This window comes from Macrotis lagotis, chromosome 1, assembly GCF_037893015.1.
Source record: "Macrotis lagotis isolate mMagLag1 chromosome 1, bilby.v1.9.chrom.fasta, whole genome shotgun sequence".
NCBI lineage: Eukaryota > Metazoa > Chordata > Mammalia > Peramelemorphia > Peramelidae > Macrotis > Macrotis lagotis.
Genome location: NC_133658.1, coordinates 300820458 through 300840594, shown reverse-complemented (window position 1 = coordinate 300840594; position 20137 = coordinate 300820458). Strand labels below are relative to the sequence as shown.

The 20137-nt window shown below is 36.8% G+C and overlaps 1 protein-coding gene across 1 annotated transcript in view; it reads right to left on the bottom strand.

Moving 5' to 3' along the window:
• The window catches only part of LOC141505451 (liver carboxylesterase 1-like), a 68231-nt gene that overhangs the window by 32172 nt on the left and 15922 nt on the right, over positions 1-20137 (bottom strand). Inside the window, exons 2-3 of the mRNA XM_074211289.1 lie at positions 3050-3254; positions 1381-1525 (exon numbers count right to left, since the gene is read on the bottom strand). Of these exons, the coding sequence (XP_074067390.1) occupies positions 1381-1525; positions 3050-3254 (350 nt within the window). The remainder of the gene's footprint in view (positions 1-1380; positions 1526-3049; positions 3255-20137) is intronic.

Below are 20137 nucleotides of genomic sequence, written 5' to 3'. Positions count from 1 at the left end.
GTGTAGAAGAATAGCAGTAAGTAGGGCAGCTAGGAGTCTTGGATTCTACTTCTAACATTCCCACTTAGTGTATGAATTTAGATAAATTCCCTTCCCTCATTTTATACCAAAAAGAAAACGAGAATGTGTGCTAGGTGAGATTCTTTTTAGCTGAGACATTCTGATGGTGAGTGTCCTTTGATGGGTAGATGGAAGCAAAGATGTGTTGGTTGATGTTTCACAATTAATTCACTGAATACAGAATATATATATATATATATATATATATATATATATGTATATATATGCATATATATGACACTAATCTATTTAATTAGAATTTTAATTACATATGATTAAGATTTTCTTCATTACTTAGATCTAGATAAGCAACAAAATAATTAATAAAGCACTGCTTTGTAGCAATTGTGGATTTCCAAGTACATAGAAATGAACAATTGACTTTCACTAGCCAATCTGGGCAGGCTCCAGCACACCCTGGGATGGAAGGAAGAAAGAAGTACCTACAGGGAATAATCCCCATTTTCAGTGTCTTTGTACCACACCCCTGAATGAGTTTGCTCATTGGGAGCTCTAGTAAGATGATGGAAAGCAAGAAATAGAGACAAATGATGCAGACCTTGGCTTTATGGGTATTATTAATTGTGAAGAAGAATCACTGATGATAAAAAGAAAATGGAAATAATACTGTTTTTTTCCCATTCTTGTTAAAGAAATATGATGTTTAAAAAGTTTGAGACTTTATTTTCTGGATGATTTAATCATTTTGTTAATAATACCAGCATGTTTATTAATAAAAGGATGGTCAGTTGGTCATCTCTCTCTTAGATCAAAGACAATCACGGTGGTGAACTCATGGCTGAGTTTAAGATTTCTATGCAATATTCAATTCAGATGACTGATGTTGGGAGATGCCCAAGTGAACTTTGATTACTCTCTGAATCTCAGTTTCCTTCTCTGTCAAGTGGGGAAATTTTATTTGTCCCCAGGGTTGAATGAAATAATGTGGATGAATGAGTTTTGCAAAATAAGATATACATACATTTTACTCTCAGTTACCACTATGAGTTTCCTACCACCCTCCCAGTCTATACAAATAAAGAAAACTTAAGGGAAGAGGGAGAGAGAGAGAGAGAGAGAGAGAGAGAGAGAGAGAGAGAGAGAGAGAGAGAGAGAGAGAGAAAGCGAGAGAGAGAGAGAAGCTAAATGTCTTTAAAAAGTCACTCAGGCTGACTAGTGAGAAGCAAGAGAAAAGTCAGTATCCCAAATCCCTGTTACCACCTCCAGACCAAGGATTCTTTCTCTCTCCTGTTCTGCTATGTAAGGATAATAAACTACCAATGCTAAGGGCATACCAAACTACATTCACAGTCTCCTTACAGATAACTTGGTCTTCTTTGAGAGATCAGCAGGGGTATAGATGTTTAGATATAAACAGTCTTCAGACATCTTCAAGGAAACTTTTTCATCCCGGTTGGTAAAAAGATCAGAGAGTAATTGTCCAGCAACTGGGTCCTGGGCACACCTATGCAATGAAACATAACAAAAATATCATTTATTTTCAGGATCATAAATATGGATATAAGAGACCACAGAGATCATCCAATTTAGCCATTTCATTTTACGGATGGGGAATCCAAGGTTCAGAGAGCATAATGGACTTTTAATTAAATGCTTATAGATTGGCAGTTTGATTGTCAAGTTCATTCAAATAAGTGGTACAGCATACAAATAAGTGGTTTCTGACTGAATTCAGTGCCCTCTTCTGTGTCACAGAACAGCACCTCTGGAAAATTTTACTTGAGATCATAGATTCAAAAAACATAGATCCCAATGAGTTTGGTGCTGGAAGAGACCTTAGAGACCAGCTAATCCAATCTCTTCTTTTTACAATTAAGGAAATTGAAACCCAAAGAGATTAAGTGACTTGTTTAAGGTCACCAGGTCAGAGCAGAAACAGGATGTTAACCCAGATTCTCTGATTCCTCTCTTAATTCATTCTCCTAGTTCTTTTGTTGAAAGGCTAACTATGTTTTGATTTTGATTGATTTTTAAAAAATTTATCATATGGACCATCCACTTCCAATGTAGGCTTGGGCAGGCCACATGCTGCTTGGATACCATTTTCTTCTCTGGATCATGAAGGGTTTAGATTGGATGATTTTTAATGTCTCTTCCAAGTATAATATATTTTTACATCTCTTAAATTTAGGGACAACATAATGGTAAGGAAAAAGAGACTTGTAATGAAAGAAAGGACTCAAGGAAGTCAGATCACTTGGGAAATATTGAGGTTATGTTCAATACCAGTCATAATCTTTTCTAGTAAAAAAAGAATCTTTTTAAATCTTTAAAAATCTTAAAATCTTAAAAATCTTTAAAAAAGAGTCTTTTTACTCCCCATTGCAATGAAGTTTCCTCACAATACCATTGAGCTGTCCTTAACTTCCCTGGGGATCTGTGGCTCCTCTTCCAGGTGCTTCTTGTGCTCTGTAAATGCCAGTGATCAAAGTTCAGATCCATGTCCTGTCACCTGAGTAACCTGATTTAAAGGCTTAGGGCTCACCAGTGACAAAGATTTTATGGTTCAAGGACAGTTCTGGCATTAGGGAATAATAGAGGTGAAGCTCATTTGTTGCCAGGCTTGGCAGGATTCCCTTTCAGTAGATAAAATATACCACATTCAAAAGAGGCAAGGGACAGTGCATTCTAAGGTAATGAAGGAAACAAACTGAAGAACTCTTTATCATACCAGTTTTATGATCTGACCCTCTTGACTGGCATACCCCAGGGCAGGCCAGTCATTTCATGGTTTTAGGGAAGCCCACTGTACAAACCTGATAGGTTCCCCTTCAAGACATCCTTGAATTCCTAACAGGGTTAAGCTCTGGGGTGAGCTGGTTGAAGGAATAGAAGCATTTCTCTGTGAGTAAAGAAGAGGGTTCTGGATCAAAGTAAAATTCATTCAAAGAAAATGAGCATGATTCCCCATATTCTCTTCCATTTTAACTCCTCCCAACCTAGATGAATCTAAAGATTGATGCCTTACATAGGTGGATAAGTAGTTGTGCTCTTCACATAGTCCCAGGGCTCTGCAGGCTGTGGAGGAGTAAATCTCAGGGCTCCAAGAGGAGCTTTGGCAAAAGGGATACCCAGAAAAACATTGACAGTTTTGTCAAATCCTTGTAAGTTCTGAAGTTTGCCTTGGACTTTTCCATACTGAGTGTCCACTACAGGTGTTTTGGACACCTGACCTGTGAAAGAGAGAGAGAGAGAGAGAGAGAGAGAGAGAGAGAGAGAGAGAGAGAGAGAGAGAGATTGACTGGAAGGTAATATGATAAAGTGGAAAAATCACTGGATATGGCTCAGGAGATCTAAATGCTAGTCCCAGATCTCTTAAGTTTCTTCCCATGAAGTACATTGCTATGTCAATAATTTAACTTCTTTAGTGCTTTATAGTTTATAAAGCATCTTCCTTAGAACCTTGGATTCGGATAGTATAATTATCTCCATCTGGCATATGAAGAAACTGAAGATTCTAAAGGTCATGTGACTTAACCAAGACCATAGGTTATGTTCTAAAATTCAAGGTCCGTGCATTTTATATTATAATGAAACTTCTTTTACAATGATTGGTTGATAGGGATGCATTTTTTTTCTTCTCATGAAAATTTCTGTATTTTTTTCCAGTTAATATTTATTAAGGAGCTATTATGTACTGGAAGTTGTGAATTACACAGATGAATAAGATCCAGTTCCTTTCCTCGGTGAGACTATACTCTTAGGAGGAGAGGTGCCATCTCCAGTCATCTTGATCCATATCTGGCCACTGGACCCAGCTGACTCCAGAGGAGAAAGTGAGGCTGTTAACTTTGCACAACACCCCTCATTCAAATCCAACCCACTTGCATTCCAAGGCATCCTCTGTCTGCTGTCTTCTTTGAGAAGGAAGGACAAATATCAACCTCTCTGAGTAATAGGAGTGGCCCCACTACTGGCAAACTGTACTATACAGTTGTTTTTCTCCTTCCTTCCCTCCTTCTTTCCTCCTTCCCTCACTCCCTCCCTCCTTTCCTCCCTCTCTTCCTTCCTTTCTCTCTCTCTCTCTCTCTCTCTCTCTCTCTCTCTCTCTCTCTCTCTCTCTCTCTCCTTTCTTTCCTTTCTTCTTTTGTACCATACTACCCAAAACCCACTTATTCATTGTTTGGGCCCTGATTGGTTTAGAGTGAATGTAAATAGCAATTGTTTCTGTTTTGACCAAAAACCTTGAGAGGCTTCCCCTTCCAGATTGATTTTTTGGAGGAAGTGCTCATTCTTGGAGTCTCCTCCTCATCTCCTTCCTACCTAATTTTAAAAACTGAATGGGCATCACCTCAGTCAAACTATGACCTGAGAAATTCCTAGTTTTTAAAAGGCCAAGATCTTCCACTGCATTCAGTCACCTCCAGTCATTCTGATCTATATCTGGCCTCTAGACTCAGAGAATTGCAAGGAGAAAGTAAAACTGCTAATTTTGCAAAGAAACCCCTCACTCAAATACAATTCACTTGTATGTCATGGCATCACCTCTTGTGCCATAGTCTTCTTCAAGAACAAAGGATAAAAACATCAAGAGAAATTACATATGTCAGCAAACTCATTGAGTATGTATGATTTTCCCAATTAGGGAACTATCAGGTGGAATTACCTCCATTACTCATTTAGGCAAATCCTAGAATTTCATTTGAGGTACACAGAGGTCAGATGACATTGATGGGATTATATGACTAGTCAATATTAGAGGCAGAATTTGACCATGAAACTTCCAAGCTATAAGTGCTTCACTTTCTCCACCATGCCACTCTGTATACAACTAGATAATATATAACAGAATGAAATATATAAAGATAGGAACAAAGTTTTATAGGAATACAAATGAAAGAAATTATTTCTAGCTGAAAACTTTAGAGAAAGCTATTATTGGCCCTCAGGTATTCTGCAGTTATTTGATTCCTCCCTCTCATCATTACACATGTTCAATTAATCCAGCAGATTTGTTAATTCTTGGTAGAGTGAGATATTTTTATACAAATGTGAATAGCATACAGAGAGAAAACTCCACAGGGGTAGGAACTGTGTATCCCTCTGAACACCTTGTACAGTCCTTAGCTCAGTAGATAGGAGACTCTTCATAGATGTGTATTAAATTAGGCTTTCTTTCTAGAACAGTCTCCCCCTTTTAGAATGTAACCTGTGCTTCTAAGGGATATCAAAAAGAGAGGAAAGATAAACTTATTAATGATTATACACAGATTCTCGTGAGCAAGTGGACTCTGAATCCTTCCACTATCTAGGGCATATTTTTAGTGGATTGTGCAGCACATGCCAAATATGACTCTGATGGAAGGTAAAATGCCTAATTGAGATTTTCTGACATTGCCTAGAAGGCTAATAGAACATTTGGATAGTAGCCCAAAAGTCTTTTCCTTTGATCACCTAAGTTTTTTGTATTTTGGGCTATGAAAACATCTCTTAAGCAAAACTACAGATTAGGTAAAACTTAGAGAAGAGTCACACCCAGGATTAGGATCACAGATTTATGGGCCTAATTGAGAAGGATGGGCTGAAATATGGAATTGAACCAAATGGCACCAGGTCCAGGATGCCTGACCAGTTGAGACCTTTCTGTTTGCTCAGAGAAGGCAGGTCTCTATGATCAGAGACCTGGGCCTAGAGGAAAGAAGTAAAAAGATGGTGAACCCAAGTAATAAGTGGCAAGGACACACTATGTTGGACTATGGGACTCACAGAGCTCCTCCTACAAGATGTTTGAGACTTGGAATATAAAGTTTTTTTAGTTTCTCCTCCTGGCACCAGTCTATACATTTGCCAATGATATATACAGTACTAACAGGTTTTCCCATAGAGACTATCACTACAGCTGGTATCTTCAAGAGAAAAGAGATTCATGAAGACCTTGGCTTTTTAGCTGTCATTCTGGAGAGATAGTTGAGTAATAACTGTATAGAAAAATGTGAGAATATAAAAAAGAGAAAAAAAGGCATTTCTTATTTTGAGGGAGGGGAGAGAACTATCTTAACCCTGATCTTGGGAAGAAGATGAAGAGAATGTTCACAGAGGGATGTGAAATGAACCTCTGAGTTTATTGATAAAAGATACTACCAGGTGAAGATTGGCTTCTTTTCACAATTTGTTCCCTAGAGTGCTTCCTAGAGCACTGAAAGAATAGTGGAACCCTGAGGGAATGGAATGGCCAGACTATGAACAGGATTGTGAAGTGTCTAAGTAGTTGGTCAGGTTTATAGATTTAGAAGTTCAAGAGACCATTCAGTTCAACAATTTCCTTTTATAGATGAGGAAACTAAGTTACAGAGAATATAATGGGCATCTAATAATTACTTATACATTAAAAGATCGATTACTAAATTCATACAAATAAGAAGCACAAAGAGACTCCTGGTCTCTTTGACTCTAAATTCAATGCTCTTCTCTACTGTCCCACAGAGCAGCACCTCTGGGAAAGTAGTTGTAGTTATAGTTAGAAATGACAGAGAGGCTCTAAACGTTTTCAGAACTAATGCAATATAAAAAAAAATTATTCTTTTTTTGTAATTATTTGTCACTTTTTAAAAATGTATAGCCAGTAATTTAATGTGCATTTAAGCATAGAAGATTAGAGATTTTGAGAGACAGACAGACAGAGAGATAAATAGATGGATAGATAGACAGATGAACAAATGTTCTAAGGAAAGTAAGTCTCTCTGGTTTATTAAATGAGTAATATTTGCTAGTTCTTTTTGTAGTAGCAAAGAATTGGAAATTGAGGGGATGCCCATCAATTTGGGGAATGGCTGAACAAATTATGGTATAAGAATGCTATGGAATACTATTGTTCTATAAGAAACTATGAATAGGGGGTGGAGCCAAGATGGCCACAAGAAGGGATCTAGTCTTAGGAGCTCTCTGATAAAATTCATCAGCTAAGGACTCTAACTAAACTTTTGAGAGACAGAACCTACAAAGGGACCCAGTGAGGCAGTTCTCCTACTCAAGGTAACCTGGGAAAGAGCAGAAAGGCTCTGCTCCCCGGGATTGGAGAGGCGGCCTGCCATAGGGGTGGCCCTCCAGAGCCAAAGAACTTCAGCCTCCTGGAGGCAGCCCCAGGGTGGTGGGAGTCTCAGCTCACAGCACTGGGGGAGTCTCCTGAACTGCACCCCAAGGAGCACCGGGCACAAAGTGGGGGAACAGCAGGGGACCTCTGCCAGAGCGAGCACGTGGAGCCCAGGGCACACAGCGAGCAGCATGGTCTTTCCCCAGTCCTGATCCAGGAAACAGAAGCAGGAGGTGCCAATAAGCAGGAGCCTCCAGGACATGAGGCCATTGAGCTGAGGAAGGGGAGGGAAGAGAGACTGCAGAGCTCTGTCCTCTGCCTCTGGAACAGGACTCTGGGGCTCTGACCACATTCAGATCCTGATCCCAGTCTAGGCCCCCCCACAAAACAACAGGGCCCCCCCCACCTCGGCCCCATGGCAGAGGGGGGTGCTTATGGTCATTCACAGACCAGGAGGGAGGACAGAGCCTCACACACTGAAACCCTTGTGGGAGTGTCCCAAAAGCTCAGGAAACACCCCAAACCAGGCCCAGGCCGGGAAAATGAGCAAGCAGAGAAGCAAAAAGAAGACTATCGAGAAATATTTTGCAAATGAGCCCAAGAAGGATCAAAATACTCAGTCTGAAGATGAGGAAGCAAAAGCTCCTGTATCTAAAGACTCCAAGAAAAACAGAAATTGGGCTCAGGCTATGATAGAGCTCAGAAAAGACTTTGAAAATCAAATGAGGGAGTTGGAAGAAAAACTGGGAACATAAAAGAGAGAGATGCAGGAAAAACATGAAAATGAAGTCAGCAGCTTAGTCAAGGAAATCCAAAAAAATGCTGAAGAAAATAGCATGCTAAAAACCAGCTTAGGTCAAATGGATAAAACAGTTCCAAAAGGTTATTGAGGAGAAAAATGCTTTAAAAAGTAAAATTGGCCAGATGGAAAAAGAGATAAGAAAACTCTCTGAGGAGAATAAATCCTTCAAAGAGTAGAATTCAGGGAGATTGATGAATTTACCAGAAATCAGGAATCAATACTTCAAAACCAAAAAAAATGAAAAATTAGAAGAAAATGTGAAATATCTCATTGAAAAAACAACTGATATGGAAAACAGACTTAGGAAAGATATTTGAAAATTATTGGAATACCTGAAAGTCATGATCAGGAAAAGAGCCTTGACATCATTTTCAAAGAATTACTACAGGAAAATTGCCCTGATATTCTAGAAGCAGAGGGCAAAATAGAAATGGAGAGAATCCACAGATCCCCCAGAGAAAGAGATCCCAAAAAACCAACCCCTAGGAATATTATAGCCAAGTTCCAGAACTCCCAAGTCAAAGAGAAAATATTACAAGCAGCCAGAAGGACACAGTTCAAATATCATGTAGCTGCAGTCAGGATCACACAGGAATTAGCAGCAACTACATTGGAAGCTCATAGGGCTTGGAATACAATATAACGGAAGGCAAAAGAGCTTAGAATGCAGCCAAGAATGAACTACCCAGCAAGGCTGAATGTCCTCTTCCAGGGAAAAAGATGGACTTTCAATGAACCAGGGGAATTTCAAAGGTTCCTTTTGGAATGGCCAGAGCTGAACAGAAGGTTTGATCTTCAGATACAGGACCCAGGTGAAGCATGGAGATTGGAGGAGAGGAGGGAAATATGAGGGACTTAATGATGATGAACTGCATGTATTCCTGCATAGAAAAATGACATTGATAATACTCATGTGAACCTTCTCGGTTAATAGAGCAGGTAGAGGGAGCTTTTATAGTTGAAACACAGGAGAAAGCTGAATTTAAAGATAGAATATGGTGTAAAAATGGAGTCAATAGAAAAAAAGGGAAATGGAACAGGAGAAAGAAAAAGGAGAGGGGGAATAGTCCAAGATATTTCACATAAGATTTTTTTTATTATAATGAGCTATTGCAATGACATGGAAGGGGGGAGGCAAGGGGGAATGAGGGAACCTTTGCTCTCATCAGAGATGGTTAGGAGAGGAAACAGCAAATATACTCAATGGGGTATAGACATCTGGAGTAAGAAGGAGGGGGGAGCAGGGGGAAGGGGTGGGGATGTGAATAAAGGAGGAGAGGATGGACCATGGGGGGGAGAGTGGCCAGATATAACACATTTTCTTTCTTGCTTCTTGCAAGAGGCTGGGATTGGAAGGCCTGCCCAGGACCACAGGGCCAGGTGGGTTCTGGGCCTAAGGGGTAGTATGGGGGCTCAGGGCTTCTTTGCTCCAGGACCAAGGATCTGTCTGCTGCGCCACTCAGCGACCCTACAGCAGAGTCAGAGTGAAAGGAGAGAGAAAATAGAGTACATGGTAGTGGAGAAATAAGAAAGGAGGGAGTTGCGATCAGCAATGGCAATGGTGGAAAAATATGGAAGTAACTTTTGTGATGGACTTATCATAAAGAATGAGATCCACCCATGACAGAGTTGTTGGTGTTGGAACACAGACTCAAGCACATTTTTTGTTATTATTTGGAGGAGGGTGCAGGGCAAGTGGGGCTGGATGGCCTGCCTGGGGCCACATAGAAGGGTGATCTTTGGGTGTCTGGGGCCAGATTTGGACCCAGGTGCTCCTGGCTCAAGGGCCAATGCTCTGTCTGCCACCCAGCCACCCCTACTATTATTACTATTTTATTTTATTTTGGGTCTTTTTTTTCTTTCTTTTTTTTTTTTGGTTTTTGCAGAGCAGTGGGAATTGGGTGGCTTGCATGTCACACGGCTGGGTGATTGTTCAGTTTACAAGGGGGTGCTCGTGGCTCCAGGGCTGGTGCTTCATCCATTGTGCCACCTGGCCATACCTACAATTATTACTATTATTTTTTTATTTTAATTTTTTTCTCTCCCCTTTACTTTTTTCGCCCAAGCAAGTCTATCTATATTCATGGGGGGAGGAGGGGTATTTTGTTTACTTGTAAACAAGAATATTTTATTAATGTAAAAAAAACACTTATATAAAATGAGAATAAAAAAAGAAATTAAAAAAAAGAAACTATGAATAGTCAGACTTTAGAGAAACACTGAAAGAATTACATGAACTGATGCTGAGCAAAGGGAGCAGAACCAAGAGATCATTGTATGTATTAACAAACACATTGTGAGTTGATCAGCTATGATGGGTGCAGCTCCTCTCAGCAGTTCAGAGATGTAGGACAACTATTATGGACAATGCCATCCACATTCAGAGGAAAAACAAAAACCACTGCAGAATCTGAATAGATAGCTATGTTCACTTTTTTTAAAAACTTCTCATGTTTTTCCTTCCCATCCCATGGCTTTCTTTTCTCTTAGTCCTAATTTCTTATACACAAAATGACTAATATATAAATGTGTTAAACACAAATGCATATGACCAACTTTTACCAGACTGTTCTCCACTGAAAGGAGGGGATGGGAAGGGAGGGTGGTAGAAAAATGTGTCACTTTTAATGAATTAATGCTGAAAAACTTGAAAAACAAAATTAAAAATAATATTTGCTAAATGGGAATAAGATATAAATCAAACTGATTAATTAATGAGCTTTAGATATTAGTAATTATTAAGGAAATTCTCAAGCCTACCCATGGATTAACTTAGAATTCAGGTTGATGAGAATGAATTATAAGAAGGCAAATAACAAGCTGACAGGTGACTACTGTATATAAGTGACAAGTAGAGCACCTCACCCCAAAACTCTGCTACTCTTGGGAGAAGGGCTTGTATCTCAGACATACATTTTTTTCTTTCTCTCTCTCCTGTGGAAAAACTCTCATAGTATCATAAATGAAATATTTCTTATACTCAATGATATCAATTATTACTATTTTAACTTTTTATGCTTTAATTGATAATTGTTTATAATTTCATTGCTTATATAGATATTATTTAAATTTATTATTTTGACTTCTTGTTGAGTTAGTTAACCTTATTGATTTGCTAATTATAATTTTTATAGCATCACAATTTAAAATGGAATATATCATGTTTTAAAAGTATTGTGATGCATTTGTGGTGGAAATTCCTGAAAGATCCCCTAATTTTAGGAGAGGCTCTAAAAAAACAATAACAAGAATGTATTAATATTAAAAAGAAAGGTCACTAATATCAAAAGAGTGGTAAGAATCTGAACTTGAGGAAAGAGGTACGCATTAATGAAGAGTTTTATAGGTCTGACTTTTATACCTATAGGAAGTATAAGATTTTCCTAGTTTGATAACACTTAGTGACTTGTTACTAAAAACCTGAGGAGCATCTGAGAAGTAACAAAATAACGCTTCATCTTGATTCTGCAGTTATTGAATTTGCATTTGAGAGCAGAGGGGGACTTTCCTTTACCTTTGTAAATTCATGTGAAATGCTGAGATGGGTATGAAACTACAAAACAGTTTCTATCTTTTCCTCTTCTGGGACATAGAAGTTTAGTTCTAGAGGTGGTTTGGTGATCACTCATATCATATATAATTAATATCTTCTGACCACTCCAGAACTGAGGAAGGGATAAGTCATAATCAAATCTATATTGGGGGAAGAAATTGTAACTAGAGAATGTAATCAGATGTAAAGAGAAGGAAACAGTGGGCACAATTTCATGAAGGGAAGTGTTCCAGTAGCTATAATGAATTGTATGCTCCATACCTCATGATATTTCTATAATGGGAGTGCCTTCATGTGGTACCAAGACAGAGATTACAGGGAAGAATGACCTCCTACAAGGAGATATGACAGTGTGACACCTGAATAATAACAGTGATTCCAAGAATTTCTTACTCAGGGATACAACATCCAATTTGTCTAATCTCCCAAAATCAGACTTCTTATATTTTGGATCTGGAAGATGGAGCAATAATTTCCATTCATTTTACAGTCCAGAGTATGAAAAGATTAAATAACCAGATGTGAATGTCTTTTCTTTGACAAGTGTGTTGAGCAAAAGCAGTAAAATGGCAGTATATAAAGCTACCTTTAAAAAAATGGGTCGATATATATATATATATATATATATAACATGCATTAATCACATTCTTCAAAAGAAATTTGACCCTAAAAGGCCAATGAAAAAAAAATGGCTCTGGGTGGTTATCCTGAAATTTTAAAAAAAGGCATGGGAAAAGCTAATGCCATTTTGGCTCTCAAAATGAAAAAAATATAATTGTAGTATGTATTAGAAGTTTTTGTACCATGTAATAATATGTAAGAACATAAATTCCCAGATGTTATGTCTACCAAGGGTCATTCAATTCATACATTTCTTAAATATACTGTATGGAAAAGTGACATTCTCTTCTCTGAAAAAAAATCCTTGGGACAATGTTGATTCAAATTTGAAATTTAAAGATATTTTTTAGGTGGTACAAGGAATAGAGAACTGGGCTTGCAATCAGTAAAAGCCATCCTCATGAGTTTAAATCTGACCTGACACTTATTATATATATGACTATGGGCAAATCCCTTAACCTTGTTTGCCTCAGTTTTCTTGTCTATAAATGAGCTAGAGAAAGAAATGTCAAACCACTCCAGTATCTCTGCCAAGAACACTACAGATGGAGTTATGAAGACACATGACTGAAAAACAATTGAACAGAACTAGTTTAGGAAGGTTTGATCTTTTCAAGTTATTATATTTGGTTGAATTATTTTTCTTTCATGATTTAAAGTTTTATTGATGTCTTTTGTTTTTACATTACAAACATGTATTTGCACATTATTGTCATTTCATGAAAGGACTCGTATCAAAACAAAACAAACAAAATGATAATATAGTGACCTCATCTGAAATTTTGTGTGACAACAATGGTATCACCTCTCCCTTTCTAAATCCATTACCTCTGCCATAAAGTATATTACATGTGAAATCATTTCCCATGGAATGATCATTGTATTGATGATAGTTCTCATACCTTTCAAAGTTGACTATTTTCACAATATTGTTAACATACACTTTTTTCTCCTGTTTCTGCTTATTTTCTTTATCAGTTTCTGAGTTCTCAAAAGTATTTATACATTTATAATATTGATGTTATAATATAAATGCTTCTCTTTTCTCTGTTTCACTCTTCAATAGTTTAAAAAAAACATTTCTTTGTACTTTTTATCTAATTTATTTCCTCATTTCTTATAATACTATTCCATCACAACCTATATGGCAGTTCTTCACTTTATGGGCATCCCCTTTTTCCAAGTTTTTTTTTTGTTTTGTTATAAAAAAGCTGTTCTAAATATTTTTGTACATGTAGGACTTTTTAATTTTTTTTATCTCTTTTGGATAAATCCAAAGGTGCTATAGTTGAGTCAAATGGCACGAACTGTTGAGTAACTTTTTGGGCATAATTCCAAATTGCTTTGCAGACACTTTGCACCCATTCACAGTTCCATCAACAATACAAAAATATTCTAGTTTTTCAAAACTTCTTGTTAATTTTACTCATATGTTTCTTTTTAATTAAATGTTTAATTTTTATTTTTTTCAATTGAGGGAAAACTGAAGCTGAATGAGAAATGCCAACTGAGGGAGGCTAGGTGGTGCAGTGGAGAGAGCACCAACCCTGGAGTCAGGAGTACCTGAGTTCAAATCCAGCCTAGACACTTAATAATTACCTAGCTGTGTGGCCTTGGGCAAGCCACTTAATGCCATTGCCTTGCAAAAAAAAAACTAAAAAAGAAAAAATGCCAGCTGAGGACTCTGAGGCTTTGCATGACAAGAGAGCCAGTAACAAAGCATGCCAACAATCAAGAAAAGAGACCAGCTGCCATTTGCTGGGTACATTGATCTTCACTTGTACTCAGTGGGGTAACTATCCTCTGGGGAATCACCTGCTACACTATGGCAAGTTGTCTATATCATTATCTCCTATCATTTCAGGCATCATTATAAATACAATTTTGCTCAGTTTCCAACCTGAAACTGAATGATGCTCCTTTGGCAATTTAGTGTCCCCCCACCCTTCTTGGGGCTCCCTATACTGATGACAAACAGTGCAGATACTTGACTGGGTTAACCCACTCCACTGAAGCTTGAAAGTCTCCAAAGCCTAAGAGCTTTGCCAGTCTCAGTTTCCCTGGCAGCTGGGATCACTGGGAATTTATCCATTCATCCATGTTCCTTGAAGACAAGGATCTTGATTTGTTTATAATTTGTTAAACCTCTAAGATGAGAGTCCTCAGTTAGGTAGTAGTTGGTATTAAACAGTCATAACTATTATGGAGTAAAAGGAGATTTTTCACATGCTCCAGCATGTTTGGTGGAAGAGGGAGTGGTGTCCATCTTTCTCCATAGAGTAACTTCTATCCTACTAGACTCTGTCCATAAAGTATAATCATAAAATACAATACAGAGTATTAGACTGCTCTGAACCCTTCTTCTAGGATTCTCTCATTATCTCTGTAATAGTCTCTGAGAGTCAAATCTCCCACTGTGGACAAACTGTCTTTTCTTTTATCTCTCTCCTTTCCCTACATACCTCAGAAAGCCTGTTTGTTTTTATTTTTGTTTGTTTTTACATATGCCTCAGGAAAATAAACAATTTCCTATTATAGCCATTGTGCATGTTAGAAATTTATTTTTACCCATGGGATGCTGCAGAGGATTGACTCTGAAGATGATGACATCCCCTTCCCACTCATAACAAAATAACATTAGGCTGATAGTCTGAGCTCAAATAGGTATAATCTCATGTTAAATTCCTTGGAAGAAGCAGCCCTCAAGAATTTAGAATGAGCTTTTAAAGTAGTATTTATACAACTTGCTTTTTCCTGGCAGACTAGGGATACTTATTTCACTTGGGCAGTTTGAGAATTGGATATCTTGGCCCTCTGTGGTGTCAGCCACAACAGCTAGTTATACAGTAAGGTAGGGGTAGAAAGGATGTCAAAAATTATTAGTCCAATATGACTTACATGTTTCCTCAAACCATAATAAAACCAGAATCTACAAATACCCTTCTCTGAATTTCTACTCCAGAAATAAAAGAGCAATAGGATGATGTACCAGAGCAGAAGAATGAAAACATTAAATCAGAGGGACCCACCTTTCCTAAAAGCATAGGATGTGTAGTCTCTGTCCCAACTGGATATAACTTGCTTTTTAGAATCAGTCGGGTGTAACAGTTTGGAAAGAGTCACAGACCAATTTTGAAAAAGTTAGGAAATTAATTGCTTTATGAAAATGCATTTATTAAGTACTTACTATTTGTCAGGCATTGCAAATAAAAATACAAAAGTGAAACAATTTCCTAAGGAATGGAAATTCTTTAAAAACATTTTATTGGGGTACTTCCAGGGTTTAACCAAGATAGTAGCACAAATCCAGGAATCTCCAGGAGCTTTTCTGGAAACCTCTAAACAGATCCTAACACCACAGAAACACCACCCCAAAAAACAAACAAATAGCAAAACAATTTTTCAATGAGATTTCTTGGAGAAACTTCAAGAAAAGGTCTGTCTCACATGGATAAAAATGTTGTGTAGACTAGTATAGGCAGGAGGATTGGAAAATCAATGAGAGGCTCTTGGTCACAGTGCAGCTCAGGTCCCAACCAGCTCGGGTCCCCATGTGACTCAAAAATCCAATTTAGCAAGTCAGTAGTGAGAGTTGGATATCTTGAGTGAGAGTCTAAACCATAGTTCATAGAGCAAGGCTCCAGCCCCAGAACACTGGTGTGGTTTTGGGCTCCCTTAGCTGAGTGAACAAACTGCAGACTTCTGATCCCCAGTACAAAAAGCTTGGGACTATAAATCCTATATCATAAGAAAAGAGTTTAGCTATCAAAATGAACAAAACAGAGCACAATAAAAAAAAAACTCCAAACATTAACCATTGACAGTTACTATTCTTGTAGAGACAATTAAAAATCCCATATTAGAAGAGTAAAGCAGTGACAAAATGCACACATGTGGAACCTCAAAGGAATAAGGAAGGAAACTTCATCTTCCTAAAAGATACCATAGGTAATGAAGTATCATGAATTGACCTCAAATATAGAAAAGACCTCTTGGAAGAGCTCAAAAAGGATCTTAAATACCATAGAAGAGGGGAAGAAGATAAATGAAGAAAAGAAATGAGAATCATGCAAGAGTATTATGAAACATTGGCTGAAGAAAACAACTATTTTAAAAGTAAAATTGAATAAAATTGACTATCTGAAAAAAAACCCAGCTTATTTAAAAGTAAAATTAACCATTTGGAAAGGGAAAAACAAAAGCTAACTGAAGAAAATAAAAACCTTAAAAACTAGAATTGGACAATGGAAATGAATGACCAAAATTCCATCAAAGAAAACCAAAAGGCTGAAAAGATAGAATAAAATGTAAAATACCTCTTAAGAAAACTGATCAACTTGGAAAATAGATCCAGGAGAAATAATTCATGTCTTATTGGTCTATCTGAAAACCAAGATCAGAAATAAAGCCTGAACAATATCTTTCAGGAAATTATCATGGGAAATTACCTTATTATCTTATAACAAAAAGATAAAATAATATTTGAAAGAATTCATTAATCACCCCTAGAAAGAGAATCTAAAATAAAAACTCCAAGGAATTTTACAGTCAAATTTTAGAATTCTCAACTACAATAGAAAATAGTGGAGCAGCCAAAAAAGAAGCAATTTAAATACCAGGGATCTACTTACCTGCTTCAAAATTAAAGGAATGGATATGACATTCCAGAGAGCAAAGGACCTTGATTATAACCAACTATTTCTGCAAAATTCAGCAAATTCTTTCAGGGGAAAAGATGAATTTTCAACAAAATAGAGAACTTTCAAACTTACCTGATAAAAGGATCAGAACTAAACAGAAAATTTGATCTTCAAATACAAGACTCAAGAGATACATGAAAAGGTAAATGGGTAGGGTGAAAATTTTAGTTAATAAGACTAAATTGACATTATCCCTACATAGGAAGATAATACTGGTAACTCTAGAGAACTCTTTCTATTGGGACAGTTAAAAGGAGCATACTTAGACAGAAGGTAAGAATTGAATGTGATGTAATCAAACTTTTAACTCTTGAGGGTTATATTTATATTGGGACAGTTGAAGGGAGCAGAACTAGGAGAATATGTATAAATCATTTATGATGTAAAGATGTTTATGATTCTTGAAAACTGTTCTATCACGACAGTTGAAAGGATTATACTGTAATAGAGGGAGAGGGAATATGGCAGTTATAAAACAAATAGGACATTGAAAAAGAATTATGCTAGGAGAAGAAGGTGATGATATTAGAGGATAAAAAGTACCACATGAAGAAGCACACATGACCTAATATAATAAAGAGAAAGAAGGAGGATGTGATCCCTGAATACATCTTTCTCTCAACAGATTTGATTCAAAGAGGGAATAACATACATTCCTAATTGGGTTTAGAAATTTATACTATCCTAGAGGGAAGTAGGAGTGAAAGGGGAAAGACAAAGAAAGAAGAAAGTAATAAAAGGGAGAGGGAAAGTAAAAGTGAAAAAAGGGACAAAAAAAAAAAACAGCAGAGGTTCACTCAATCTCCCCTGGCTCAGATACCTGACTCTCCACACTGTAGGACTGGTGAGAATTCCTGTGGCTGAAACCAATGCTATCTTTCAAACCCAGTTGCCCCCCCCCCCCCCCCCCCCCCCCCCCCACCCCCCCCCCGCCACAATTCACTGCTTGATGTTTCAGAGGAGCTAGCCTGGATGTGTTTACAATTTTCTGGGGCCAAACTTCTAACCAGGGTTCTTTCTTTGGATCTTCTCTGATTCTACAAAGAGAACAACTATTCTACCCCATCTCTTGTTTATTTTTTGATTCTGTGTTCATTCTGATTCACTTTTTTGTCTTGTTTGTGGAAGAAATATGTAGAGATTGGAATTTTTGGACCTACTCCATCTTCCAAGAATCCTCATCCAATGACATCTAAATTGATCAAAGAAGTTTTACAAATGACCTAAAACTGATGATCAATTTGTTGATTCGACAGAGGTGCCTAGAACTTGCTCACATCTGGCTATCATTCAATGTACATTCTCAGGTAGAAGTATCAAATGGGTTTTTTGGTTTTTCTTTTTTGGGAAGCTGAGCCTTCTTTGTATGCCCAAGATGGAGGTGCAGTGACTATTTATGATTGCTATCCTATGGGTGAATGCATAGAAATTTAATCCTGCTCTGTTTATAATCTAGGATGTTTTGTCCTTCCAATGACAACTAGGTGGCCCCTCAATCTTTGGGGCTTCCCATATTAGTGCCAGACTTGGTATGGACATTCAATCAGTTTTAGCCCTACTGCAGCTCAGAATTCCTCATTGAGTTCCAATGATCAGCCTGTTTCAGCCTTCCTCAGTATTAGAGATTATAGGAATCCATAACCATGCCCTTTTATCTAGTCACTAACTTTAGGTGAAGTGGAGTAATGATCTAAGTTGTCATCCTTAATATATAATGATTATTAAAATGCAAATGGAAAGAACACAAAACAACTGAAATAATGCTATGAAATTGTAATAGTCAAGTTTTGCCCCAAAGACTAGCTAAAAGGAGACATCTCTTAGATATCTTTGCAGAGGTGAGGGACCCAGGATATGGAATACTATATAAAATGTCAAATTTTTCCTGTTTTCTTTCATTTTTCTCTGAAATAATTTTTGTTTTTTAAAGGAAAAAGAAAAGGGAAATGAGTTGATAAAAGGGAGGGAAGATTGAGGGAGTCAATAGTCCAAAATAAGAAATGGGTGAGGAGGAAAAAGGGGAAGGAGAGAGAAAAAGTACAAAGAGAGGAAAGACAAGATGAAGGGAATTTTAGAGTTAGTAATTATAACTCTGAATGTGAACAGGATGAACTCTCTAGTAAGACAGAAGCAGATAGCTAATAGATTAAAAATTAGAATCCTACAATACATTGTTTACAAGAAACACATTTGAAGCAGAAAGATACACACAGGGTAAAAGACTGGAGCAGAATAAATAAAGTTTCAATTGAAGTAAAAAAAGTTAGGGTAGCAATCCTTATCTCAAACAAAACTAAAAATGGATCTCATTAAAATGGATAAGGAAGAAAACTATATCTTCCCAAAAGGTCCATAGGTAATGAAGTACTATCAATACTAAACATATATGCACCAAATGGTATAGCATACATATTCATAGAGGAGCTAGAATATAGCTTTATATTCTTCAAAGGAACTAGAAGAAGAAAAAGACATCAAAACTATATTAATGGGATACCTCAACCTCTCTCTCTCTCTCTCTCTCTCTCAGAAATAGATGAATGTAACTATAAAATAAACAAGAACAAAGTTGAAGAGGTGAATAGACTTTTAGAGAAGTTAGATATGATAGGCCTCTAGAGTAAAATGAAAGGGGAAAGAAAGTAATATACTGTCTTCTCAGAAGTAAATAGCACCTCACAAAAATTGACCATGTATTAGGGCAGGAAAACCTCACAATTAAATGTAGAAAGTTAGAATTACTAAATACATCCTTTTCAGGTCATGATACAAAAAAAATTATATGTAATAAGGGGTCATGGAAAGATAAGCTAAACACTAATTGAAAACTAAATAACTTAATATTAAAGAATGAGTAGATCAAAACGAATCAGAGAAATAATAATTTTAGAGAAAGAGGATATCAATGAATTGGACATGCAACTAAAAATGCTAGAAAAAAGTACAAATTAAAAATTCTCAACTAAATACTGAATTAGAAATTCTAAAAATCAAAGGAGAAATTAATAAAATTGAAAGAAAACTATTGAATTAATAAATAAAACTAAAAATTGGTTTTCTGAAAAATCCAATAAAAAAGATAAATCTTATTTAAAAAAGAAAGAAGAAAACAAAATTAAAAGTATCAAAAATGAAAAGGGTGAAATCACCCAAAGGAGGAAATTTAAGTAATAATTTGAAACTATTTTCCCAACTGTATGCCAATAAATTTGACAATCCAAGTGAGACAGATGACTATTTATAAAAATATAAATTGCCCAGATTAACAGAAGAGAAAATTTTTCAGGAAAAGAAACTGAAACAAGCCATTAATGAACACTCTAAGAAAAAAATCTCCAGGGCCAGATGGA